Source organism: Tachypleus tridentatus, chromosome 7, assembly GCF_004210375.1.
Source record: "Tachypleus tridentatus isolate NWPU-2018 chromosome 7, ASM421037v1, whole genome shotgun sequence".
NCBI classification, from domain to species: Eukaryota; Metazoa; Arthropoda; class Merostomata; order Xiphosura; family Limulidae; genus Tachypleus; species Tachypleus tridentatus.
Genome location: NC_134831.1, coordinates 72,008,231 through 72,031,623, shown reverse-complemented (window position 1 = coordinate 72,031,623; position 23,393 = coordinate 72,008,231). Strand labels below are relative to the sequence as shown.

At 33.2% G+C, this 23,393-nt stretch overlaps 1 protein-coding gene across 4 annotated transcripts in view; it reads right to left on the bottom strand.

Moving 5' to 3' along the window:
• LOC143255948 (arylsulfatase B-like) overlaps window positions 1-23,393 on the bottom strand; it is an 81,145-nt gene that overhangs the window by 23,982 nt on the left and 33,770 nt on the right. Inside the window, exons 1-4 of one of the 4 annotated variants that reach the window (XM_076512415.1) lie at window positions 17,975-18,101; window positions 14,988-15,122; window positions 12,107-12,266; window positions 6,531-6,643 (exon numbers count right to left, since the gene is read on the bottom strand). In XM_076512415.1, the coding sequence (XP_076368530.1) occupies window positions 6,531-6,643; window positions 12,107-12,266; window positions 14,988-15,119 (405 nt within the window). In that variant the 5' untranslated portion in view covers window positions 15,120-15,122; window positions 17,975-18,101. Of the gene's footprint in view, window positions 1-6,530; window positions 6,644-12,106; window positions 12,267-14,987; window positions 15,123-17,974; window positions 18,108-23,393 lie in introns of those variants that run through there. The other 3 variants (XM_076512413.1, XM_076512414.1, XM_076512412.1) reach the window with 3 other exon arrangements.

Below are 23,393 nucleotides of genomic sequence, written 5' to 3'. Positions count from 1 at the left end.
CTTAACCACCTGGCCATGCCGGGCCTAACTGCTCATGATTCATATAATTATATTATACCTGACTTCTTCCAATAATTCTATTGTTTATCCAACTTATTGTCTGTTTTTATACCATGTTTATTAACTCTCCATACTTGAACATATCACTCTACTTTAGGTAAAATGGTAATGTACACAGATAAACTGTTATATGAAAAAAAATCTCTAAAAGTTTGACAAACTATCTATATTTGAATACATTTGGAATAGTAACAACTAAAAAATATCTACTTGACAACATTTACAGGTGATCTTGACACACTTTCCTATTATGATTCTAAACTGAACACTGTGAAAATCTAAAAATTAAAAACTTATGGTTTATTATATACACTTGAGCTGAATGTAAATTTAAAACAAGATATGACTAAATACGCTTCTGGTAAGTGGTTAAAAAATGAAAAAAACTAACAAGCAAAAAACACATACAATTATCAATTAAATAATACCCTTTGTTCAATTTTACAGCACCATTATTCTTAAGTGCAAAATTAAAACCTTATATGCAGTATATCTAAACATATAGTTATAATGCTAGCATCTATAAAAATAAACTACATTTATGAACTACAATATCAAGAGTTTCATGTGATATAATTTGAAAAACAAAAGAAATATTAAATTTTCATACACAATGTACAATTTCCATTCTATAAACTTTATATAAAATATATCCTGTGACATTTATGTAATTTCAAATAAAACTACAAATTTGAAGATAACAAACGATAATTTCCATCAAGTTATTTGCAAGCTTAAATTAAGAATGCTACACAGATGTATACTAGCTTTATTTCAAGTGCATAAACGTGAAGTAATTATCTGTTTATAACAGATGTACTAGGATGTTAACGTGGTATATTTTACAGAGTGACAGATGGTAATAGAAATCTTTAAAGTTAAGATTTTTCCTATACTGAAAATGTACTTCAGATAAGTAATTATCATCTCTCCCAGAATAGCTAATCTCCTTCAGTGCTGCCTTCTATAAACAAAACTTTTTTATGCATGCCACAAACATTTTATCTCCCCTCAGTTGGAATTGACTGATTCCAATGCATTTCTCATGCAACAACTCTCAATAAGTGCGTGACTTGCTCTTATGATGTATGTCACTTCCTCTATTCAGTTTTACTGCATTTTCACTTTGCATTTTGGCAAGAGATAGAAGTGCCAGTTTTTAATGTGAAGGAAGAGTGGGAAGTGAGATGTACCTTTCAGAAATACATTTTCAGTAAAAAAAAATTATAACCTCTGATACACACATTACCTTTTCTCACATAAATAGCTAGAAACCAAATCTAATAAGTAGAGAGACCCGTGTGGGGGAAAGAATGAAGCATCCTTTTAAAGTGTCTAATGATGAAACAGTCAGATTCTAAGATCTGATTTGCTTGTTTGTCTGTTTGTTTTGAATTTCACTCAAAGCTATTTGTGCTAGCTGGTCCTAATTTAGTAGTGTAAGACTAGAGGGAAGGCAGCTAGTCATCACCACCCACTGCCAACTCTTGGGCTACTCTTTTACCAATGAATAGTGGGATTGACCATCACTTTATAATGCCCCCATGGCTGAAAGGGCAAGCATGTTTGGTGCAACAGGGATTCGAACCCGCGACCCTCAGATTATGAGTTGAACGCCTTAACACACCTGGCCATGCCAGGCCGATCTGATTTGAGTGACTGCACTACTTCTGAAACAGGTATACTCTTTGCCCATTGTTAAAAGATGCCAAATGTATGGACAGAAAAACAGAGGAGCACATTCAAAGTTTAAGAGAATTAAGGCTGGATAGTGAACCAAATCATACTATGCTTATAAAACTCTATCCCAAAAAATATAAAAGTGGATAAAATTAAAAGGACGTGTTCTAGGTGTAGAGTGGTTAAGAAGCATCAGACTGTATGCAGAAAGTTAAGTACATCCTAAACCCATACCCCTGAAAACAAACATCCATACAGAGGTTGGATGAGGATCATGTGATTGGTAAGTCAATTAAAATCCAAAACATGGCCACTGGGCACTGATATCCAAGTAAGGATAGGAAATAGAATCATACCTCTGGCAAGTAAACTACAATCCAAAACCCAGGCCAACTTGAACTTACATCCATGTTGGAGTAGGAAAGAGGATCACATAGGTTTTAAGTGTGATGGATTTACTATTATATATTTATTTTAATATCAATGTTTGTTTCAGTTAAATGTATATTTAGAAATGCATGTAACTTATACTGCTAAATGTATATTGTGAAATTCCCACCTGTTCACTAAATTTGTAGAATATTTTCAAGTACAAGAATCAACAATATATGTTTTATGAAAGCCCTAGTGCATCTTCAGTATTCTTGGGCTAGCTACAATGTCTAGAAATTTGTCTGACACTTATAAAATGTAACCTGTGCAAGAAGCCAAGAAACAGTGTATATTACTGGTTTGCTACAGTTGGTAACTATAAACCTTGGAAGCTATAACTGTGATTATGCTTACTAATGTGGAACTTCAGATATTGAAAAGAAATATTTATATATTTCCAGCATTATAAACTGTTTTACTTCAGTGGATTAACATAGGACATTAGTATTTTTATTAATACATTACATAACTTCAATGGTGTAAAACTCACATGTGATCAGCAAAGACCTAGCTAGCTCTCCATTAAATAAATTATACCTAATCAACTCAGAATTACTTTACTCATCATGAACTTTTAATAAGATATCCAATTCCAGACCAGATAAAAGATTTAATACTGTTTCTAAGTTTCTGAAACTTTTGTACATAAATCATTATTTGTAATAATCATTATTATACATTATACAGTTTTTTTGTACATAAAAATATATTTGTATTATAAAAGAAGGCTGTATTAATAATCTTAGCTTCAGGCCTATTCAATTGTAATGCATAACATAATAAATTGAATTCTCATCCAAGATAAATCACAATACATAACACAAGTTAACTACAATCCAAAACCCAGCCATCTGATGAAGGTAGATACCCTGTTGTCTGTATGTTGACAAACATATTATTGTCACCTCAAGTTACTGAGAGCAGATGGAATAAAGAACCCCCAGACCCATGAGTGGAGCCCATTTTAAAATAAGAATGTGATAGATCGATCCAGGAACCTAACATCTGGTATCAAAAAGATGTCTGCATAATATAAACATCTCCCTTAATATGAAAATTTTCTGGAATTGTCCCTAGCACAGTAACATCCTTGGAATAATAAGCAGCAAAGTATAGTGGAAAAAGAACCATAATAATGTGAAAATACTTCCACTGTGACCCACCACATGGATGGAGTAACAAATGTATTATTGAGGGAGGAACATGATATCTGTAATATATGTGTGAGAACTTACATTAATTGGTTCAACACTAAATTCAGGAACTGACATCTGCACTGGAGTAGGATGAGAGATCCCAATCAAAGGAGCAAACTGCAAAAATTACAGCTCACTCCCATTTATATTTATTTCATATTGGAGGATATCACATCATCTACACCAGCAGAACACCATCATCCTACTATCATCTGAATGGTTTTATAATCGTTTCTATATTTTGTTTGTATTTCATTAACCCTTTCAGGAGGATGCCTTCACTGTCTATCACTCCAACAGTTTGGAACTCAATAGTGGTAAAGGCTCTCAAATTCCACTAGAAGAAAGGAAAAAATATAGTGGAAAGTCCTGAGGAATGACAACTCCTGAGACAGTGCAACAGGTGACTACTAAACTTTTAAAAGCAAACCATACCAATTTATTCAATACAAGGCCTGGCAGGGATGAGCAGCTATCCCCTTCTGCTTTACCCATGTAATCCAAGGGTGAGTACAGTCTGGAACAGGCACATTTTTATGCATTTTCATTGCAATGATAAATCCATAAGTAATTTTGTGGAACACCACATTTTTATAGTGTGTACTGTGTGGTCATGCAAATATAATATGTAAGTAAACATGGCCTTAAACCACAGATTTGATTGGTCGAAGAATACCTGGTTAGGCACTAATTGATACAGTGAATAATAATGAATGAAATGAAGAATTAAAAAAAAAACTTTTCTAGTCAAAGTTTCACTGAAGTCTGAAGAATGGCTACAAACAGAAGACAATAGTTCAAAGAAGAAAAAAATCCATGATACTATGTAAATAATTAAAGATGAATGTATTAGGGGTTGTCCAGATGCCTTATTGAAGAACTTCTTCCAATGCATGACAAAGGTGAGACTCCAATGAAAAGGTAAGGTGTCAAATATGATGAGAAGACACCCAGAACAAAGAACGAGAAAAAAGATGAAAAAAAGGAATAACCCAATGAAATTAAAAGTCAAACTTAACTGGAAAGGGTAGATAGAGAAAGATCATGAACAAAATGACTGTCAAGGAATAAAGAGGAAGGACAAACACCACAGAAGAAAGCTTTGCAGACAATATAACAGTGAAGCACAAGTACAGGACATAGAAATCTATCCAGATTAGGCCAAGAATAAAGATGGGAAATGAAAGGAATGAAAATTGGTGAAAATGAGTTACACTCATGAGCTGCTAAAATTGTTGGGAGCAAAAAATGATACAGATAAGTGAGAAGATATGCAGAATGATAAAGAGTACATGAAATACTGATGGTAAATAAATCAAACTTTCAACGTTTACATGCTAAGAGGAGAAAGAAATAGATCTTAAAGGAAAGGTGAAACAAGAGAGTGGAGAGTAGTCTGAATGGAGGAAAAGTGATGTAACGGAGGACCACATTAATATCTCATCCCACAAGGGCAGCATACCATGTTGGATAATGAATCCAGAAGAAATGCATAAACAGAAAAGGAGCAGGAGAGGTAAATACCCTATGGTGTTGGGAAATATGAAAGGTGTGGGAGAAAGGCACTCGATAACCTGAGATCGATGTGACAGAAGACCCATGACTGAAAAGCCAAGTGAGAAACCAGGCAATATCAGAAACAGTGGATTAAGCAGGGAAAACACTGAAATCAGAGATCCACTTAAACTGATAAAAATCCATGGAGAAAGGACTAATGAATTGAGCTAGAAAATAAGATAGCTGTTTGGACAAGTCAGATATCCTTGCCACAGACTGAATAAAAACCAGAAAAGATAGGAAGGAATGGATGAAGCACCAGTGAACATGGTTGATGAAAAGGGATGAAGTCAGAAGAAGAGGTAATGGAGGGGTAAATTGGAGCTGAATAAGCTGTCAAAACCATAGTGAAACTTGCCAGTAAGGTACAATCACTAGGACTCGATAGAGAGTGGCATATATAATCAAAATCAATCAATGAAGAAGTCAAATGAGAGGATGAACACACAGGTATTCAGTCTTGGCTGAAAGCATTGACAGCCAGAGCAAGAGTTTGAAGAATCCAAGACCAAAACAGAGGCAATTTGTGGCTGAAGTATGTAGCAAAAGCACTGATGTAAAGAATACCCTACTGAAGTTAGAAACTACTAGAAAACAGGAGGATTGAGAAATCACTCTGTCAGATAAACTTTGTCTGGATAGAAAAGCTGATCTGTGACAAGATTGAAAGCACCCAGAATATAACATGCAGTGATATGAATATCTAGTACATGGGTCCCAAAAAATGATCCAATGTATGAATACAGAAGGATTGCAAATAGATGCTGCCCTGATGATTGATATAAGTAACCACCATAAAATTGTTGGAAATAATCATTACCCGCTAATTTCTGCCAACAGAGAAAATGAACCAAAGCACGACATACATAAAAAAGCTCCAGGATGTTGATATGACAAGACCTATTAGAGGCAGACAATGAAGCTTCCTGCTGATCGACCCATGTCTCCATCCCTGAAAGGATGCATCTATGAAAATTTGTAAATCTAGATGAGGAAGCAGAACACCTACTGACACGTATGTCTTGTTCAAACATCATTGCAGATTGTTGCCCAGGATAATAGGAAAGGTAATAAGAACCATCAAAGGATCTCTCATGATATTTCACTGGTCATAAAGAGACCATGGAAGAGACTGCATATAAGTCTGACTCAGGGAAATAAAGGTTGTCATGGAAGGACACATCTCTAAAAGCAATAGAACCTCACAATCTGCAATAGAGGGAGTAATTACAGCATGAAGAATTGAAGTCTTCAAACAATGAAACTGAAGAGGAGAAGGCTGAAGCTGGCAGGAATGGCTGTTGCAAAAAGATACTGAATAGGTCTAAAAAATGGCTTTTCTATCTAAATTAACCAACACATTTGCACCACCTCCAGCAGTATGCCATATTGGAATTATGGAAAAAATAAAACTTATTACGAAATAAAGTTCATTTGAAGCCTTTGATTCTATGGGATCTACAAAGACTTTTTCTGGTATTATCTGTCTGTACTATTGTACACTGTAATTTTTTTAAACAAAATTAAATTAAATATTATAACAAGCAAAAAGAAAAGCTAAAAGCAAAGTAAGCTTTCTGAGAATTAATCTGTTCTTCACAATACCTTTCCAATAGCATGTGTGTCATAACCAAAGGTTTTCAAGTATTCAGGTAGAAGAACCAGGTTTAAGGGCAACCCAAAAGGATGTGCTGCAGCAATGTTGCGATGTTGAAGACCTGGGGTACGTTTATACATTTGTGCAAGTTAAGAATTCAGCTATATAGCAAGTTATTATATAAAACAGTTCCTTCTGGTTTAAAGTAAAAATATACGTAAATATTACTTTTTCTTTACTAACAAATAAGCAGTTTATTTCATCCAAACTCTTATATCCATTCCACAGATATATTACACTTCTGTAACAAAATTTATTCACAAAATATATACATTCTTGGACAAGATGTCTAATTTTTCTCATTTATTTTAAGGTTTTTGTCGTTAACATCATTTACTTCATTCATTGTTCTCATTGGAAATACAATCTTTGATGGTTTAACTGTCATATAATGCAAGTAAATTCCCTGATCATGAATGTTCAATCACATGGACCAAGTCTAATCTCATATCTTTGTTTGCATATGACATCATTTACCAACATACATTTTTTCTAAATGACAATTACTCATACATCATGTTGTGCTCTGAAGCTTTTGACCATAAGGGTGATTTTCAGTTTTCCTTGTCTTTGAACTTTATGACTGGTTGCTCTTCCAATCAATCCAATGTTTGCTTCACCTATGAAGAACGTTCCCACCTTTTCTTTTCATTTACGACATTAGGTCAAGCAATAGCACTTGTTTAACCATTATTAATCAACATGTTGTAAGGCTTCCCATTATCGCATCCACTGGCTTCTTGGCTTGTCTATTTAAATAATGCACTTGTTATTTCAACTAGAATAGATAAAGTATTTTAATCTTCAAGATAATAATGCATCCTTGGCTGATTCATCACAATCTTTGAAATCCATATTACCACACTTATAGCAGAGCAGTTTTCCTGCATATTTTTGGGAGAAGTTTCTATTTTCTAGTACTTTGTTTACAGTTACTGGTAATATACCTTTTTAAATCACAACTGTACCCTGACTAACTTCTCACATTCTGAGTTAACAGTTGTCCAATTAACTCGAATAGAATTCTACATCAAAATGAGTTGGTGTTTCTACACTATTTGATTTGATAATCTCTTTATGTTCTTCATGGAAAATGTAGTTGTTTACGTATATCTGAAAGTTTAATTAATTCAAATTTCCTTAAAGTTATATATTTACTTTAATTTATTCTAATTTGCCTATTTTCATCCACTATGGTACCTATTAAATTATTATGTACCAATGAATCCACCACTTGACGTGATAAACTCTGGGTAATAAGATAATTTGATAAACCCTTATAGATCTTCAGCTAAGATCTTATCCATCTTCCTTACTCTAGTCCTAAACTTCCAACTGATGTAACATTTTAAATCCATTTAGTAAGGTGACCACTAATGCCTTGTATTACAGCTCTCTGCTAGGAGGTTGTTTAATACTGTTTAAGCCAGTCCTTTTGAACTTACACAACAATTTATTCATTACATTACTCTCTGTATACCATTAACTTTGAAAATTATTTAAAAATGTGCCCAATATGCCTATCCAGGTAACTTTCTATCATAATCTTTGTTTTTTTCAAGTAGGCAATGTGGCTGAGCTGTCCTGTTAAATTTCATAACCTGATGGAAGTATTATTGTAGCTGTAGTACATTAGAAAGGTTGTATGGTCATGTCAGTAGTTATAATGGTTGAAGAACAGATGATCTTTCATAATTGGTATTACATAACCAATGGCTGCAGAGGTTGGATTTCTTCTGGAGATGCAGAGAAAAATGTGGCTGGTTTGATCCTTTTATTTGCCAATTCAATCTTTAGATGTTTTATTCTAGTTTTGACATTCTTTTATACATTGTTTATCTTGTTTCTTATAATTGTTTTGTACATTTATAATGGCTTTTTAAACATGAATTTCTATAGTCTGTATGGCTTCTTTGGTTAAACTGATTTTGTAGTTCTTCTATTGAATTCTCCTTTCTTTCTTCTTGATCTAGTTTTAAGCTTCTGTCTCTTTCCATCCCTTTCCTTCTTAGTCTTCTTTCCAGTATTTCATCAGCACAGTTTTTGTTTAACTTTGAGCTTATATTGTGATCTTTTATATTTTATTTTTTCCAAACAAACAAATCTCACTTCTGACACAATTTTGAAATGCTTTCAATTGTTACAAAGTTTCTTTCGAATTATTAGGTAAAACAAAGTTGTACTATTCAGCTTATTTAATGATATAATAAATCATTTTATTTCTTCAAGTTTTACAGATTATACACATTCCATATAACTAACAATATACCTAACATAAATAATGTCTCAATAGAAATTCAACCTCTTGCTACTGTTCTTTTATTTGTATGTGTTTAATTAAAAATATAAACTCAAAATTTATTGTGATAAAGTAATTAGCTGGTTCAATAAACCATCTTATATAGTCTTCCTTGACATGCATTTTATAAAGAATTCAAATTGTTTCTTAAATGTTAAGAAAACTATAGTCACTATACCAAATATTCAATAGTTAATATGAACATTCTCTTGCAAAACAAGAGTACAAATATACAAATTCAGAAACATACCCTTGAACAATAAATAAACACACAACACATCATACTAGCACTCACTGCCCGTGAATATTTGTAGACACTGCAGTAAAAGCCCGTAAAGTATTATTGCTATAACTATTAAATCTAATGTAGGTTTAAACTCTTAGATCAGGGGTTCTCAACCAGGGAAGAATTTTAGGGTTTCGGGGAAGGGGGAATTGGGACTACAGATTGGCAGACTCAAACTGTTGGAATATTGATCTTTCTGCAAACTCCAATTCTACAGATTGTACATAATCTACAGGACATCACATTTATTAAATAAAGTGTAGATCATGTACAATCTGTAGAATTCTAGTTTGTTTTTAAGTTACTCTGTGACATTCAATAACGTTTATTGAATATCACAGATTAAATTAAAAATAAAGATAAATATTTCACTTTCTAATCTGAGGAAATGTTCCATTTATAGTTATCTTTGACTTATTCTTGTTTTTTTATTCACAGAATTTGAAGCCCATCATGAATGTCAAAAAAAGAGGGTAGATTATTCACATATTAAACATGAATTCATATCCATCATCATCAATGGAGAAGGAAATCCTCAATGTGCTATTTGTAGCAAAGCTTTGTCAAATGAGTATATGAAACCAACAAAGTTGAAGCAACATTTGCAGAATGTTCATCCTCAACACAAGGACAAAAGCTTTTTTGAACATTATGGGAATGCTCTCAAAAAGACAAAGCTGGATTCAACAGGGGCATTTCAAGAAATGAATCAAAAGGTTATTGATGCTTCTTATGATGTAGCATTGGAGACAGCAAAGCAGAAAAAACCACATACAATTGAAGAAACTTTGATCAAACCTTGCACTCTCAAAATGGTGAAAACTGTCTTTGGAAATGGACTGGAGAAAAAACTTGCAGCAGTTTCACTATCAAACAGTACTGTTCAAAGGAGAATCAGCAACATGACCATTGACATCGAGGATGAAGTTGTGCAGGAGATCAACTCTGCAGCATTTGGCATATTTCCAATTGAACTTGATGAATCAAATGATGTGGTATTGTGTCACCAGTTGCTGGTATTTGCAAGATATGTTCATTCAGGTGTTTCTTTTCTGTTATCCTCTTGAAACAACTACCAAGGCCTCAGATATTTTGGAAAAGGTTTCATCTTTCTTTGAATCTGAAAATCTTTTGTAGGATAATGTCTGTGAGTGCTATACAGATGGAGCACCAGCTTCATTAGGGACAAAATCTAATTTCAAATTTGTGTGAAAAAGTGAGCTCCAAAAGTGAAAGGCATTCACTGTATGCTCCATCATCAGGCACTGGCCTCAAAAACACTTCCAGCTCCACTAGAGAAGGTTTTGGATCAAACAATTCAAATTGTGAATTTTGTCAAAGGAGGAGCTCTCAACTCACAACTGTTCAAGCAGTTATGTACTGACATGGATGCAGTACATCACTTGATTCTTTTCCACACAAATGTTCGATGGCTTTCAAGAGGAAAACATAACTCAGCGAGTACTTGAGCTCAGAGATGAACTCAAATTATTTTTTGAAGTTCAGGGTAAGATGGAAATTTTTTGCCTGGCTGGATGATGAGGAATGGATCATGCACCTTGCCTGTTTGGTTGACATTTTTGAGCAGCTGAATAAACTGAATCTTCAGATGCAAGGAAAGAATACAAATATCATAAAATTCATGGATACATTGAAAGCTTTCATAAGCAAGCTGTAAAGTTGAAAGAGAAAGGTCAAGATAAAAAATGTTACAATGTTTGAGAAACTGCCATCAATTCTTGTTACTGGTGGTGAAAAGCAAGTGCTTCAAGAATTTGCAAAAAATGAAATTTTGCAGCATTTGACAGCACAGTAAAATGAATTCAATCAATATTTTCCTGAACACAGTGATGAGGAGTTGGATTTAGTGCAAAATCCATTTAAATTGTCAGTTGAAAAAGTTCCTGATGATTGTCAAGATGAATTTCTGGAGCTGAAGACTGATTCAAGAGCAAGAGATATGTTCCATGAGAAATAAGTCACAGAATTTTGGCCATTGATGTGCGATCCCTATCCAAAAGTGTCAGAAAGAGCTATCCATAAATTGCTTCCATTTGTATTGACATGTATTTGTGAATCAGGCTTTTCAACTCTGTTGCAAATGAAAACTATGCAACAAAGTAGACTGGAGGCTGAAAATAACTTGCGTTGTGTCCTTTCATGGACTTCTCCACGCATCCAAGAATTGGCAAAGAAATAAAAACAATCATAGGTTTCTCACTGACTGTGATCTTCATCAGAATAAAATGAATTACAATACCCTGATATTCTATCAAACTCTTTGTTTATTGAAGTATGCTTCAGTAACTTTAGTTTGTTAAGCTATTAGTTATGAATAAATAAAAAAAATTACTTGTATTCAAGCTTTAAAATTCATCAAAATTTTCTATTGTTATTAAATTTGTAAAACTACATTATCAAAATAATCCAAGTAAATATATATGTACTAATATAGAAAAAATAAAAGATATTCAATATTATATGCATATTATTTGGAATGTACTTTTTGAGTCAGACAATCTTGGAAAGGGGAGAATGACATTCTGACATGGTGAAAAGGGTGCATGGGGTAAAAAAGTTTGAGAACCACTGTCTTAGATCCAACTTTTCAACTTAATTTAATTTTGTTTGCTAACTTGTTTGTTACCTGTTCTTGATCAATATTATTGATATAAAGTTTCTAAACCATAGCTTTTTATCTACCTCTAAAGTCTTACTGTTGTAGCTTATCCTGCAATTTATTTAATTATTATATTTTGTTGTCATATGTGTTGTTTGTGCAATGACTGATGATGTTTTCATTTTCATCACTGTTTTATAGTACTCATCTGATCACATATATATGTTATATTCCTCTGCTTGTTACATACTTAGGCTTACTAAATTACTGACTAAAGGATATACGAAGAATTATCACATGATTTCAATCTTCAACTTACCTGTATGTATAGGATATAGCCCAGACATAAGTGCACCTCTGGAAGGAGTACAAATAGGAGACACATAATAGTTGTTTAGTATGATTCCGTTAGCTGCAAGTGCATCTATGTTGGGAGTTGGAATTTGTGGTGAGCCATGGAAACTGATATCATTCCATCCCTACATAAATGAAAGTATTAAACATGTTCCAGGAACAACAGCTTCATTAGCTTACATAAAATTCTGATTAAAGTTATTTTCTATTTGAACCTGGTTCTTGCTCAAACCACTAAAGTTTAAGTTGTGATTTACAAACAATTACATACAAGTATTTCATGTTGTAAAAGCCCAGTTTTGTTAAAGACAGTTTGTCACTAATCTTTCATCTTTAGGTTATTTAAAAAAAAAACTATTATGATCAACACTTTTGTATATAAACAATTATTGTATTTTTATGCACTAATTATTTATGCAGCCCATTCTCAAAGTTTGGGAAGCCCCAGATGGCAGTTTTTATTATACCTTTCCAGTTAGGCTGCCTTAAAACATATACAAAAATTATGCCATAACATAAGGCCTATGTAAGGCTAGCACCAAGCCTTTTGTGAAATGAGAATCCTGATTAATTTAAGAATATTAAAAAATATATATCCACACAATGTGCTCAGCATTTGCAACACAAGTTCCAGCATGAGAAAACAATTTTAAAACATACTCTATATCTAATTACAACCAAAATTCTTATCCACCACCAAACCTGTTGAATGAAAAGTAACATAAGAAATGTTAGAGCATTTTTTATGACTACCTATACTACTGTTACTTTGTTATGAATGAGAAGTAACATAAGAAATGTTAGAGCATTTTTTATGACTACCTATACTACTGTTACTTTGTTATGAATGAGAAGTAACATAAGAAATGTTAGAGCATTTTTTATGACTACCTATACTACTGTTACGTTGTTATGTCATTATCAGATTTAGCTGAGATAAATCTCACAGGTTATGTTGGACAGATAAAAGTGCACTGGCATTTTGTGGTTCCAAATAAAGCATTCTCTCAACTCCAGCATCAGGTTAACCTAAGAATGGTCCATAAAAGTAGATGTGTGTGTAAAAATGTTATCAGACTTAAAGAAAGGAAAACCATAACAGTAATTATAAATTCTATTTTAGTAAATCCACAACCAAACTGAACAACTCCTAAGCAATTATTAAACATTTCTCAAAATGTGACTGATTTTGAACATTATCTTTATGGTCACAAATTTAACAAATCAACTGACCAAGATTCAAGAAAAAAATGGCATTATAATTATGGAAACTTTTATACAAAACAGTAGAAATGTTGTGCACTGCTAAGGAAACCTGTAGAGGGCATGGGTTAGTCTGTTTGTTCTTGAATTTTGAACAAAACTATTTGAGGGCTATCTGTATCAACTGTTTACAATTTAGCAGTGATAGACTAGAGGGAAGGCAACTAGTCAACTCAACCTGACCTGCTACCAACTCTTGGGATACTCTTTTACCAATGAATAATGAGATTGAACATCACATTATAATGCTTCCACAGCAGAAAGGGTCAGAATGGTCAGTGACAGAAATTCAAACCTGTGACCCACAGCTTGTGGTTCGAGTACCCTAACCACCAAGGTTATGCCAGACCAGTGGACATGGGTGTAGACACAGTGCACTGCTTATGAACCTGCAACCCACATATTACAATTCCAGTCCCCTAACAACCAAGGACTTGCCAGGCCAGAGGATATGGATTTAGGTACAGTTCACTGCTTATAAACCTGAGACCCATAGATTGCGAGTCGAGTACTCCAACCATCAAGGCCATGCCAGGCCAGAGGACATGGGTATAGGTACAGTACACTCCGTACACCACAGGAATTAATAGGATTTGTCTAGAAAATAAGAAGCTAAAGTACTAAAAGCATTTTTAGTGACTAAGAAATAAGTTTATGTGGTTATAAACACAAACTGTGTTTGTTCAGTTAAAAAAAATAATGAAATAAAAATACACCTAAGTTGTTTTAAACCTACTCAAAACATAAATATTGCTTCTTGGTTTCTTCTTCTTTTTGTATTTGGGCAGGTCTTCAAGTCCTAATTCCTTTAGCTGCTCACTATCAAGTTAAATAAAGAAAATATAGCAAATGTAATTTGCATTTGTCAGGTAGCTATCCAAATAAAATTGAAAAAAGTGTTGCATATAATAAAGAAATGTCTGTATCAAACTCATGCTGAAGTAGAGAGAAACTGGAAAAATTTAATACTTTTACTCCTTCTGATTGGTACAAAAATAGGCTAAAAACTGGAATGATCCCAATTTTATTGGGACATTGGGTCGGCTTACTTAAGTTCCATTTTACTAATAGACTAATGAACTAGAAGAATGAGTTCCAATCAGCAATACTGGAGATCAGCACACATTACAAAAGGAGTTTAATACAAGAATCAATGATTTGATTAAAAGTAAGGGGTGGTTTTAAATTTTTGTTTTTCTCAAGGGTAATTGGGTGGGCAAAGATAATCCTAAAGGGCCTAATTATTCTTTGTTGTCCAGAGGTTAACTTATGTTAATCTTTTCTCCAAAATAGAAAAAAACGTCCCCTTGTTACCTAGTGTTACATTCTTCACTAAATCAATCTCCTGTTCACTTTATTAATTTTATAAGCAGTTCATGTCTAACCTTTTATTTAAACTCAAGTCTGGTAATTAATCAAAATGTTTCTTAGTTAAAAATATATAATAAAATGAACTGGGATGCCTAACAAAATTCCTCTTTAGTGAAATACTACACACTAAAATTTGTGTTATTTACATACTGTAATTTTTTTGTTCAGGAATAGTTCTAATGTAAAAAGTTAAACAAAAGATGAAAACTTACCAAATCATCTGCTACAATGATAATTATATTTGGATGCTTTTTTGAAGTCCTTGTGGAAAAGGCAACATGTACGTGGATAAAAATGGATACAATGAAACCAGCAAAGATTTTCATTTTCAGATCGAAGTACATTTTCTGAAAATAGTAATTATATACAAATGTACTACATAATAGTATTAAAAATCAAAAATTTTATTTTATACCAAAATATTGTTGTTTCTGAACAACTCTTAAACAATAAATACAAAACTTAGTTGCACAAAAAAAGGCTGTCACTGTTAAAAATAATCAAAGGTATAAAAAACATAAACAAATCCATACTTTATTTCCATATTCCAGTACATAATACTTTTATGCAAGAACATAACAAACAAAAGCAGGTCAGCCTTTGATTATCTGTAATACTATACATATCCTTCTATAATTTAATCGCTGTTTTATCCTAATCCAGGTATATTTCTCAAATTAAGATGTCTTGTACCAAACTGTCTACTACCAACAGAGACAGTTCAAAACTGGCAGTACGTAGCAATACACAACATTCCAAAGGAATTGTTTAAAGTTTACAACAGTTAATTTCTACAAGACAACCACAGTTGGAAAGTATACATTTATTTGACACTTTATTTTTAAAGTTACAGAAAAGTAGGTATGATATTACCAAAACTATGAACCCAGTGAAATCACTCAAGCATTCAAAAGTGTAAAAAAAAAAAGGATAGATATGTATTTTCTATAGCCGTATCGTCATGTGGTCCTTTTAATAAGTTAAATATTATTTTACACATTTAAAAACTTCAAGATTTCTTTTTATCATTTACTTAATCAGTATCAGCTGTTTTGTTTATACTGAAAACTACCTCATATTTGTAAAGACATATTTGGAAGAGTCATTAAGAAGCCTTTTTCAGTGTAGATTTAAGTCAGATATGATTTTCCTCTAAACAAACAGAATGCTAATGCCTCCTACTGGAATGATGAAGACCAACAGAGGGAATATGTGGCATCATAGCCGTGAACATATACTATGTATCATAATGCATAAAATAAGAACAGAATATGTGATCAACCCATTTCACTCAATCACCAACAAAAGAATAGTGAAGGTGGGATAACATACGTTTTCATACACTGAAATTAGGGTCTCCAATAACTAATAAACAAAATAAGATTACAGGCACCAAGAACTTCTTTATAATAACTGTGTAAGCAGAATGACATGTTTTCTACACTGATAAGGTTAATATATAATAATGATCAGCTATCATGCACACATATTGAATATAAATAGTTGAAAGCTTGATTTAATACTCCTTGTGTGTTGTTTTTTTATAGCAAAGCCACACCGGGCTACCTGCTAAGCCCACTGAGGGGAATTGAACTCCTTATTTTAGCATTGTAAATCCACACTTACCATAAGCTTAATACTCCTTAATCAATTTTATTTACCTCTCAACTTATGAAATAATTTGCATAATAATAAATTCTGAAACAGAAAGTTATTTGTAACTTTAACACTATAAGTGAATACAAAAGGCTTTATGTATACTTATGTGTTGTTAAAATTTATTTTTCGAGACAAATTGCGACCTAAATTATCAGTTCTGTCACTTTTTAAATTATCTACATATATAATAAAATAGACCTACCTAACAATTATAACAAAGGTTTACCTGACTCATCATTATAAAAGTAATATTTTTCATGTGGTTAAAGTGGTTTACACATTACAAAAAAAAAAACCCACAGTATAAATACTATAATCCTAGATGTTGGATTCCTAAATGGTTTACCCACATTTCGGGGCATGTCTAAATACCTTATAGTTAAAAAAACTATGCTGACTATAGATCAGTACTTTCTGATGATGTGCTTTGCATATTAGCATATGATGAACTAACAACAAGCCACAAACATAAATCAATATTTGTAAACCCAATCTAATAAAATACACAATTGAAAAATATATGCTTGAATAACAGCTTCAATGTTATGACCAAGTGAAAATACGAATATAAATTATTTGATTTACCACTCTCCACTTTTCAGGTGTTTGTCTGCAAAAACTACAATTAATGGTGTATCAAACTTTATTAAACTGATTTTGGATGTGCCTTGGGAAAGGCAGGAAAGTTTGGGAAACTGCTTCACAAATATGTTATCATAAAACATCAGATTCAAGTGGGTATATTTTTTCAATATGTTCTTATTCCATGACAACTTGACAAGATGTATGCAAACAGAATTTCAAATCTAGCTTTTGTCAACCATAGACAGATATTTATTAACACTTGTAACAGAATCATTTGTAGTTTATAAAAGGTGAGTTTGAGGTGCTACTGATTACTATAAACTTTTAGTTTGAATGTGAAAAAGGCCAAGAACAAAAATATTCTGTGATCAAACGTGAATCTTTATATGATGTAATATCACCTTCATTTTCATTATTTGTTATTAGGCACGCGACTATATGATAGGCTATTTGTATCGTGGCAACCACGGATATCAAAATTCGATTTATAGCGAAATTCGTAAAATTCCTATATTCAAGCAAGTAAAAAATTTTCATTCACTTTTAATTTTATGAAATTTCGTTGGTGGTACCAATATGGTCAAAAAACAAAAGAAGGTACTATCGACAAAATATGATAATAATGTATCAACAGCCCCATCTAACATTATATTCTTGCTCAGTCCAGATGTTAAATCGAAGTATATGTTAATTACGGGGCACAGAGGGCAAAACCCAAAGCCATTTCATGTTAATAACGGGCTTTTCGTTTCTGTATTTAAGTTGTGTACATCATTCGTATGAAAATCACGTCCACCATTTCTATATATCTTAATCAGCACTTAATGCAATTCCAATAACAAAAAACTTGATTCTATATCATTTGGTATATAACTCGACATTTTAAATCAATCTTTATATATTTAAGAAAAAATTTCTAGTGAATTTAAAATAAACAAAAAAGGTAAGTTTTCACCTTAATAGAGCACTATAATTAAATGCTTCACACTTTCTTATCATCTGTAAATAAAAATCTCATACGCAATGGATGTACTGTTGCGCCGCTAAATACCACCCCTATGATAATAATACGCATGCGAAAGAGACCGTTTCGTGAGCTTAAATTGAACCAGAAAAAAAATCAGAATTAAAAATCAGTGTCAGACGCTTGGCATAATCCAATAAGGTAATCCATTATTTTCACCGATGAAAATTTCACTACTTAAGTGTATGTTAAAGAATTTTACAAGTTTTTAAAATGTTTAGTTTAATGTAATATTCGCTTGTATCTTTTTCATTTACAGAATACGATTAACATAGAAACTAGATGCTTCTGCCACAGCCTTTTGCTACATCTAGTTTACATTACGTCACTTCGAGCCTTCTTGTTTTCAGCTCGAGACTCACACCTCAGACGGACTCCTGAGGCATTTATTTCACTCCATCAGTCACGCTTTACTACTACTACTCGTATATTCTAGCTAGTCACTTAGCCACGTGTTAACAACTTTCCCACCCTAATAGCAAAGCCTAGCTACTCAGCATTTCAAATACTAGGTCAAATTTACTGTTATTTACTTAATGAACGAATCTTATATTCGCCACAGGGTGAAGAGAAACAACAGTTTCTAAGCGTTCGTTATTGATTTTCAGGATCCAGGAGAAAGAAATTTCTCATGCTTTCTGGCTGTTAAGTAATTAAAACTTAGATATAGCTATAACTGAATATTAAGTATATATGACCCGGAATTTTAACTCTCGCACATAATATACCTCTTAGATTGAAAACAATGATCCTAAAGCAAGAAGGATGGTACAAGCTTGCAACATTTCTGATGAAGAACCTAACATTTCATCCTTTCAATGATTGGTTTAACAAAGTGTAGTATTTTCAGGTGAAACTTGTTTCTCCCAGAAGCAACAGGATAAAAATAACGTGAAATTAAACATAATATTTATTGTGAAGTAATTCTGAACTCTGACCTTGACAATGTTTGAGAAAGAAAGACTAGACACCACATAAACACGCTGTAGAAACAAGCTTTTATTTGATAAAACACGAACGTGGTAATAAGGAAGCAATTATTAAATGATTCGGAATCTCCTCATAACTCCATCTTCAGTAATCTAGAAGTGCAAAACAAATAATACCTGTAATTACAACATAAATATATATATAATTAGTCAACAATTTGAAGGCACAAACATAAGACGAGAAACTGAAGATGTGGCCTAGATGTAATAGTTAAATTAAAATAAGCCTAAATCTAGTAAAGACTGTGTATTATTTAGAAATGGAAGGAGAGTTTTTGTGTATAATATTTATTTTGTGAGAAGTTCAGTATCATGTTTCGCTGTTAACAGAATTTTAAAGTTAAAGAAAGTAAAATCGGTGTTCTGTCTCTGTATTGCGCGGACAGATAGCACAGGTGGGAGGGTTTGTAACCTTCTAGTTTTTATATATATGCCCATATATATATTTACCAATACAGGGGGACTTACAGTCTCTGCACGTGTATAAGTAGAAACTGGCAAACGATCTTTGTAGCGGAATATATTTTTGAGTCTGAAATTCGGTTTCATAATAACTTTCAGGGGAATTTGGGGACAGTAATTGTTACACATTTTTTTCAACTGTTTCGTGATGACGGAGCTTTGTCTCTCGAGATATGGTAAGCAGGTGTACAAGGTAAGTTTGGGTACAGTGGGTATCTTAGGTAGTTTGACAGACAAATTAGTTACGAAAGAGAAAGTTATTTTCTTTAAGAAATACATAGGACAGCCAGTCCATCCTTTTGAGTTGTTAACCTATGATATCGTTCTTGTTAAAACTTCAGTATTTCTTTGTGATCTTATATGATGAATTATATCAACAAAACTATAGTTTGAGACAAATTACTCTAGTATTGGTAAACTGCAGTTATGACAAACTTCGCCTGACAGGCTTTAGTTTTTGACGTGTGTTTGTGTTTTCTCAGAGCAAAGCCATATCGTGCTATCTGCTGAGTCTACCGAGGGGAATCGAACCCTTTATTTTAGCGTTGTAAATCCATTGATTTACCGCTGTACTGGCGGGCTACTGTTTTTGATCTAGGTTTACTCTTTAAACTTGAGTTAGTACATAATTAAAGATTAACTGTAATCTTTCAATAAATCAGTGACTTTATCTTTCAATTTTCGAAAGAACTTACAAAATTGAATTAACAACAAAATTCAGTTATTCATTTAACAATTTTAGTATCATAAGATAAAAATATATTTTAACCAGGAGTTTCATTTTCTTTTTAATACTTTGAATATTACTATTGGTATTACTCATGACATTAGGCCTAGTTACGGATAAAACTAGCCGATTGCTATACCTTTATTTTCTCTCTTAACAAGTGTATATTTTCTTGTATCAGCTGGCCTGGCATAGCCAAGCGTGTTAAGGCGTTCGACTCGTAATGTGAGCGTCGCGGTTTTGAATCCCGGTCGCATCAAGCATGCTCGCCCTTTCAGCTGTAGGAGCGTTATAATGTTATAACCAATCCCACTATTCGTTGGTAAAAGAGTAGCCCAAGAGTTGGCCGTGGATGGTGATAACTAGTTTCCTTCCCTTTAGTCTTACACTGCTAAATTAAAGACGGCTAGCGCAGATAATCCTCGAGTACCTTTGCGCGAATTTAAACAAAAAAATCTTGTATCATTAAATTTGCTAATACGAAATGTATATTATATTAATAACATCTAATGAATGCATGCCTCAGCAAACTCTATTTTAAGAGGTGACATGCTTTGTAACTTTGTAAAGAAACTACTATCTAACGTTTAAAACACTTATTTTAATGCTAAAAAGCTTAATAATGAAAACCTGAAATTATCAAATCTGTATTTTAACAAAGCTTTAATGACACCTATAATTCGTGTTTGCTTTTTGAATTTCGCGCAGAGCTACACGAGGTCTATTTACGCTAGTCGTCCCTAATTTAGCAGTGTAAGGGAAGGCAGCTATTCATCACCGCCAATTTACCAACGAATAGTGGGATTGACCGTCACATTATAAAGCCCCCATGGCTGAAAGGGGAGCATGTTTCGTGCGACGTGGATTCGAACCTGCGACCCTCAGATTTCGAGTCGAACTCCTTAACCCACTTGGCCATGCCGGGCCGTTAGCTTAAGACTAGCAATAGAAAATAAGATAAGAAAAATAATTTATTCTGTAAAAGCGTGGTTCTAAATTAATTGAATTGTCCTGAGAGCACTTTGACAAGAGGAACAGAGATATTTGAAGAAAGAAAACAAAACGATTGCGCTAACTTGCGTCACGTTGTAACTGTAAATGAATCACACATAGAATATTAGCGCTAGAGAAATAGAAAAAATAGTTCGGCTTGTCAACTGAAATTGTAAAATAATTGAATAAGCCTAAGTGGAGTTTTCATAACAGAAGAGAACTATATATATATATATATGTGTGTTTATATATATGCCTGTAATCTTTGTTGTACATACATCTAACCTGGTCCGAACATTTATATTATTTTAAAAACAAGTGAAGTGCGAACTGTTCATTGATTGTTGAATTTATCGCCAACGAATCACAGACACCTACTGCAGAATATTCCAAGCCCAACAACAACACAGTATATATTTATACTATTAAGAAATATAAGTTAAGAGCTCTTTATTTTGACGACTGGCGAAAAAAAATTAATTTTAAATTCTAACTATTGGCAGCCACAATCACTATTATACGGTGGTAAATGCCGATAGAAGAAAACGTGGACGACAGTGGAAATAAGTAGGCCTACATACGCACAACTGCAGTAGTAACGAAAATAGATATGCAAATCAAGCTATTAACCATGTCAAATTTTGACAAATTAATAGAAACTGGAAAACGTCATTAGATAAAATACAGTGAATACAAGATTTTGTTAAACAGCAAGAACTAGGGAGGGAGAGAAAAGAGCAGACAGACAAGAGAGGAAAACTAAAAGAAAAAACGAAAAGAGGAGAAAATGAGAGAAAGGAACAACTGGAAAAGTAAAAAATAAGAGAATAAATTGAAAAATTAGAAAAGAGAGAAAAGAAAAGACCAGAAATTAAGAGAATAACAGCACCAATTAAAATTGTAAAAGTCACCCAAAGAAAGAAAGAAGAACCCAAAAATGACAATGGATTCAGGGCTAATCAAACCAAGCTGCCCAAAGTTGATGAACATAAAAATGAAATGAGCAAATTCCTAAAGAGATATGTAACATTTGCCCAAAGTCAGAACTGGGACAAAGGTGACTGGGCAGTCTGTCTTAGCTTACTTCTGACAAGAAAAGGCCTACAAGTATGTGCAGGCAGAACATTAGAAGATGATAACGATTACAAAAAATAAAATAAAAACGGCTTTACAGAAACGTTATGAACTTACCGAAGAAGGTTTTTGTCGGAGGCTCAGAGTAGTCAACCCCGACTCTGGAGAAACTGTGTTTCAGTTTGTGGTGATATTTCATCAGATGGACTGACACAGCCATGTGTGAAAAAACATTTTTAAAACACTGGCAGACCCATTGATCTACGTGAACAGTTTATGACAACATGTTCAAATGACATGTCATTGCTCCTAAAGGAGAGAGTACCAAAAGAAGTAGACGACATAATCAAGCTGGCAGAACAGTATATGGAAGCCTGTGGAGGTAGTATAACAGATCAGTCCAAGACCATCCAGTTAAATTTGAAACCAGTAATGGCTGACCAGAAGTAGGAGTTTACCAAAGGTAACAGGGAGTTAATAGACAGAAGGGAGAAGAGATGCTACGTTTGTTATAAAATGGGACAAACTGCAAAGAAATGCAAGTCTATTACCAGCAAATAGCAGAAATCTCAACATAAAGCAGCTGAGGTATTTACAAAGAGAGTGATAGTACGAAAGGAGAAAAAAGTGACTGACACCGTGTATGCTACTGCTAGAAGAAAGATAATCAAGATTACTTGTCAAATTAAATAGCAGAAAGCATGATCGATCAATGCATGACAAATGGTCGCCTCATGTTAGAGAAAAAATAACAACAGTGCCAATAGTGATGGTAGCATGAGACAAATATCAAAAAGTTTCAACAAATCATAGCATGTCAATATGTGAAGGCTATGTTGGAGATAAAAAAGTAAAGGTTCTAAGAGACTCTAAGTGCAATAGTGCAGCAGTGAGAACTTGTCTAGTATTCAATGTTTAGATGACAGGAAAGGCACGCCTATGTGTGCTAATTTATGGGGAGTAAGAAAATTTCCCATGGCAAAAATAAAGGTGGATACTCCATTTTATGCAGGAGACTTGAGGCCATGTGTATTAAGGAGCTAATACATTACTTGTTGATAAGAAACAAACCAGGTAGCAGAAATTTAGAGGAACTAAATTGGAA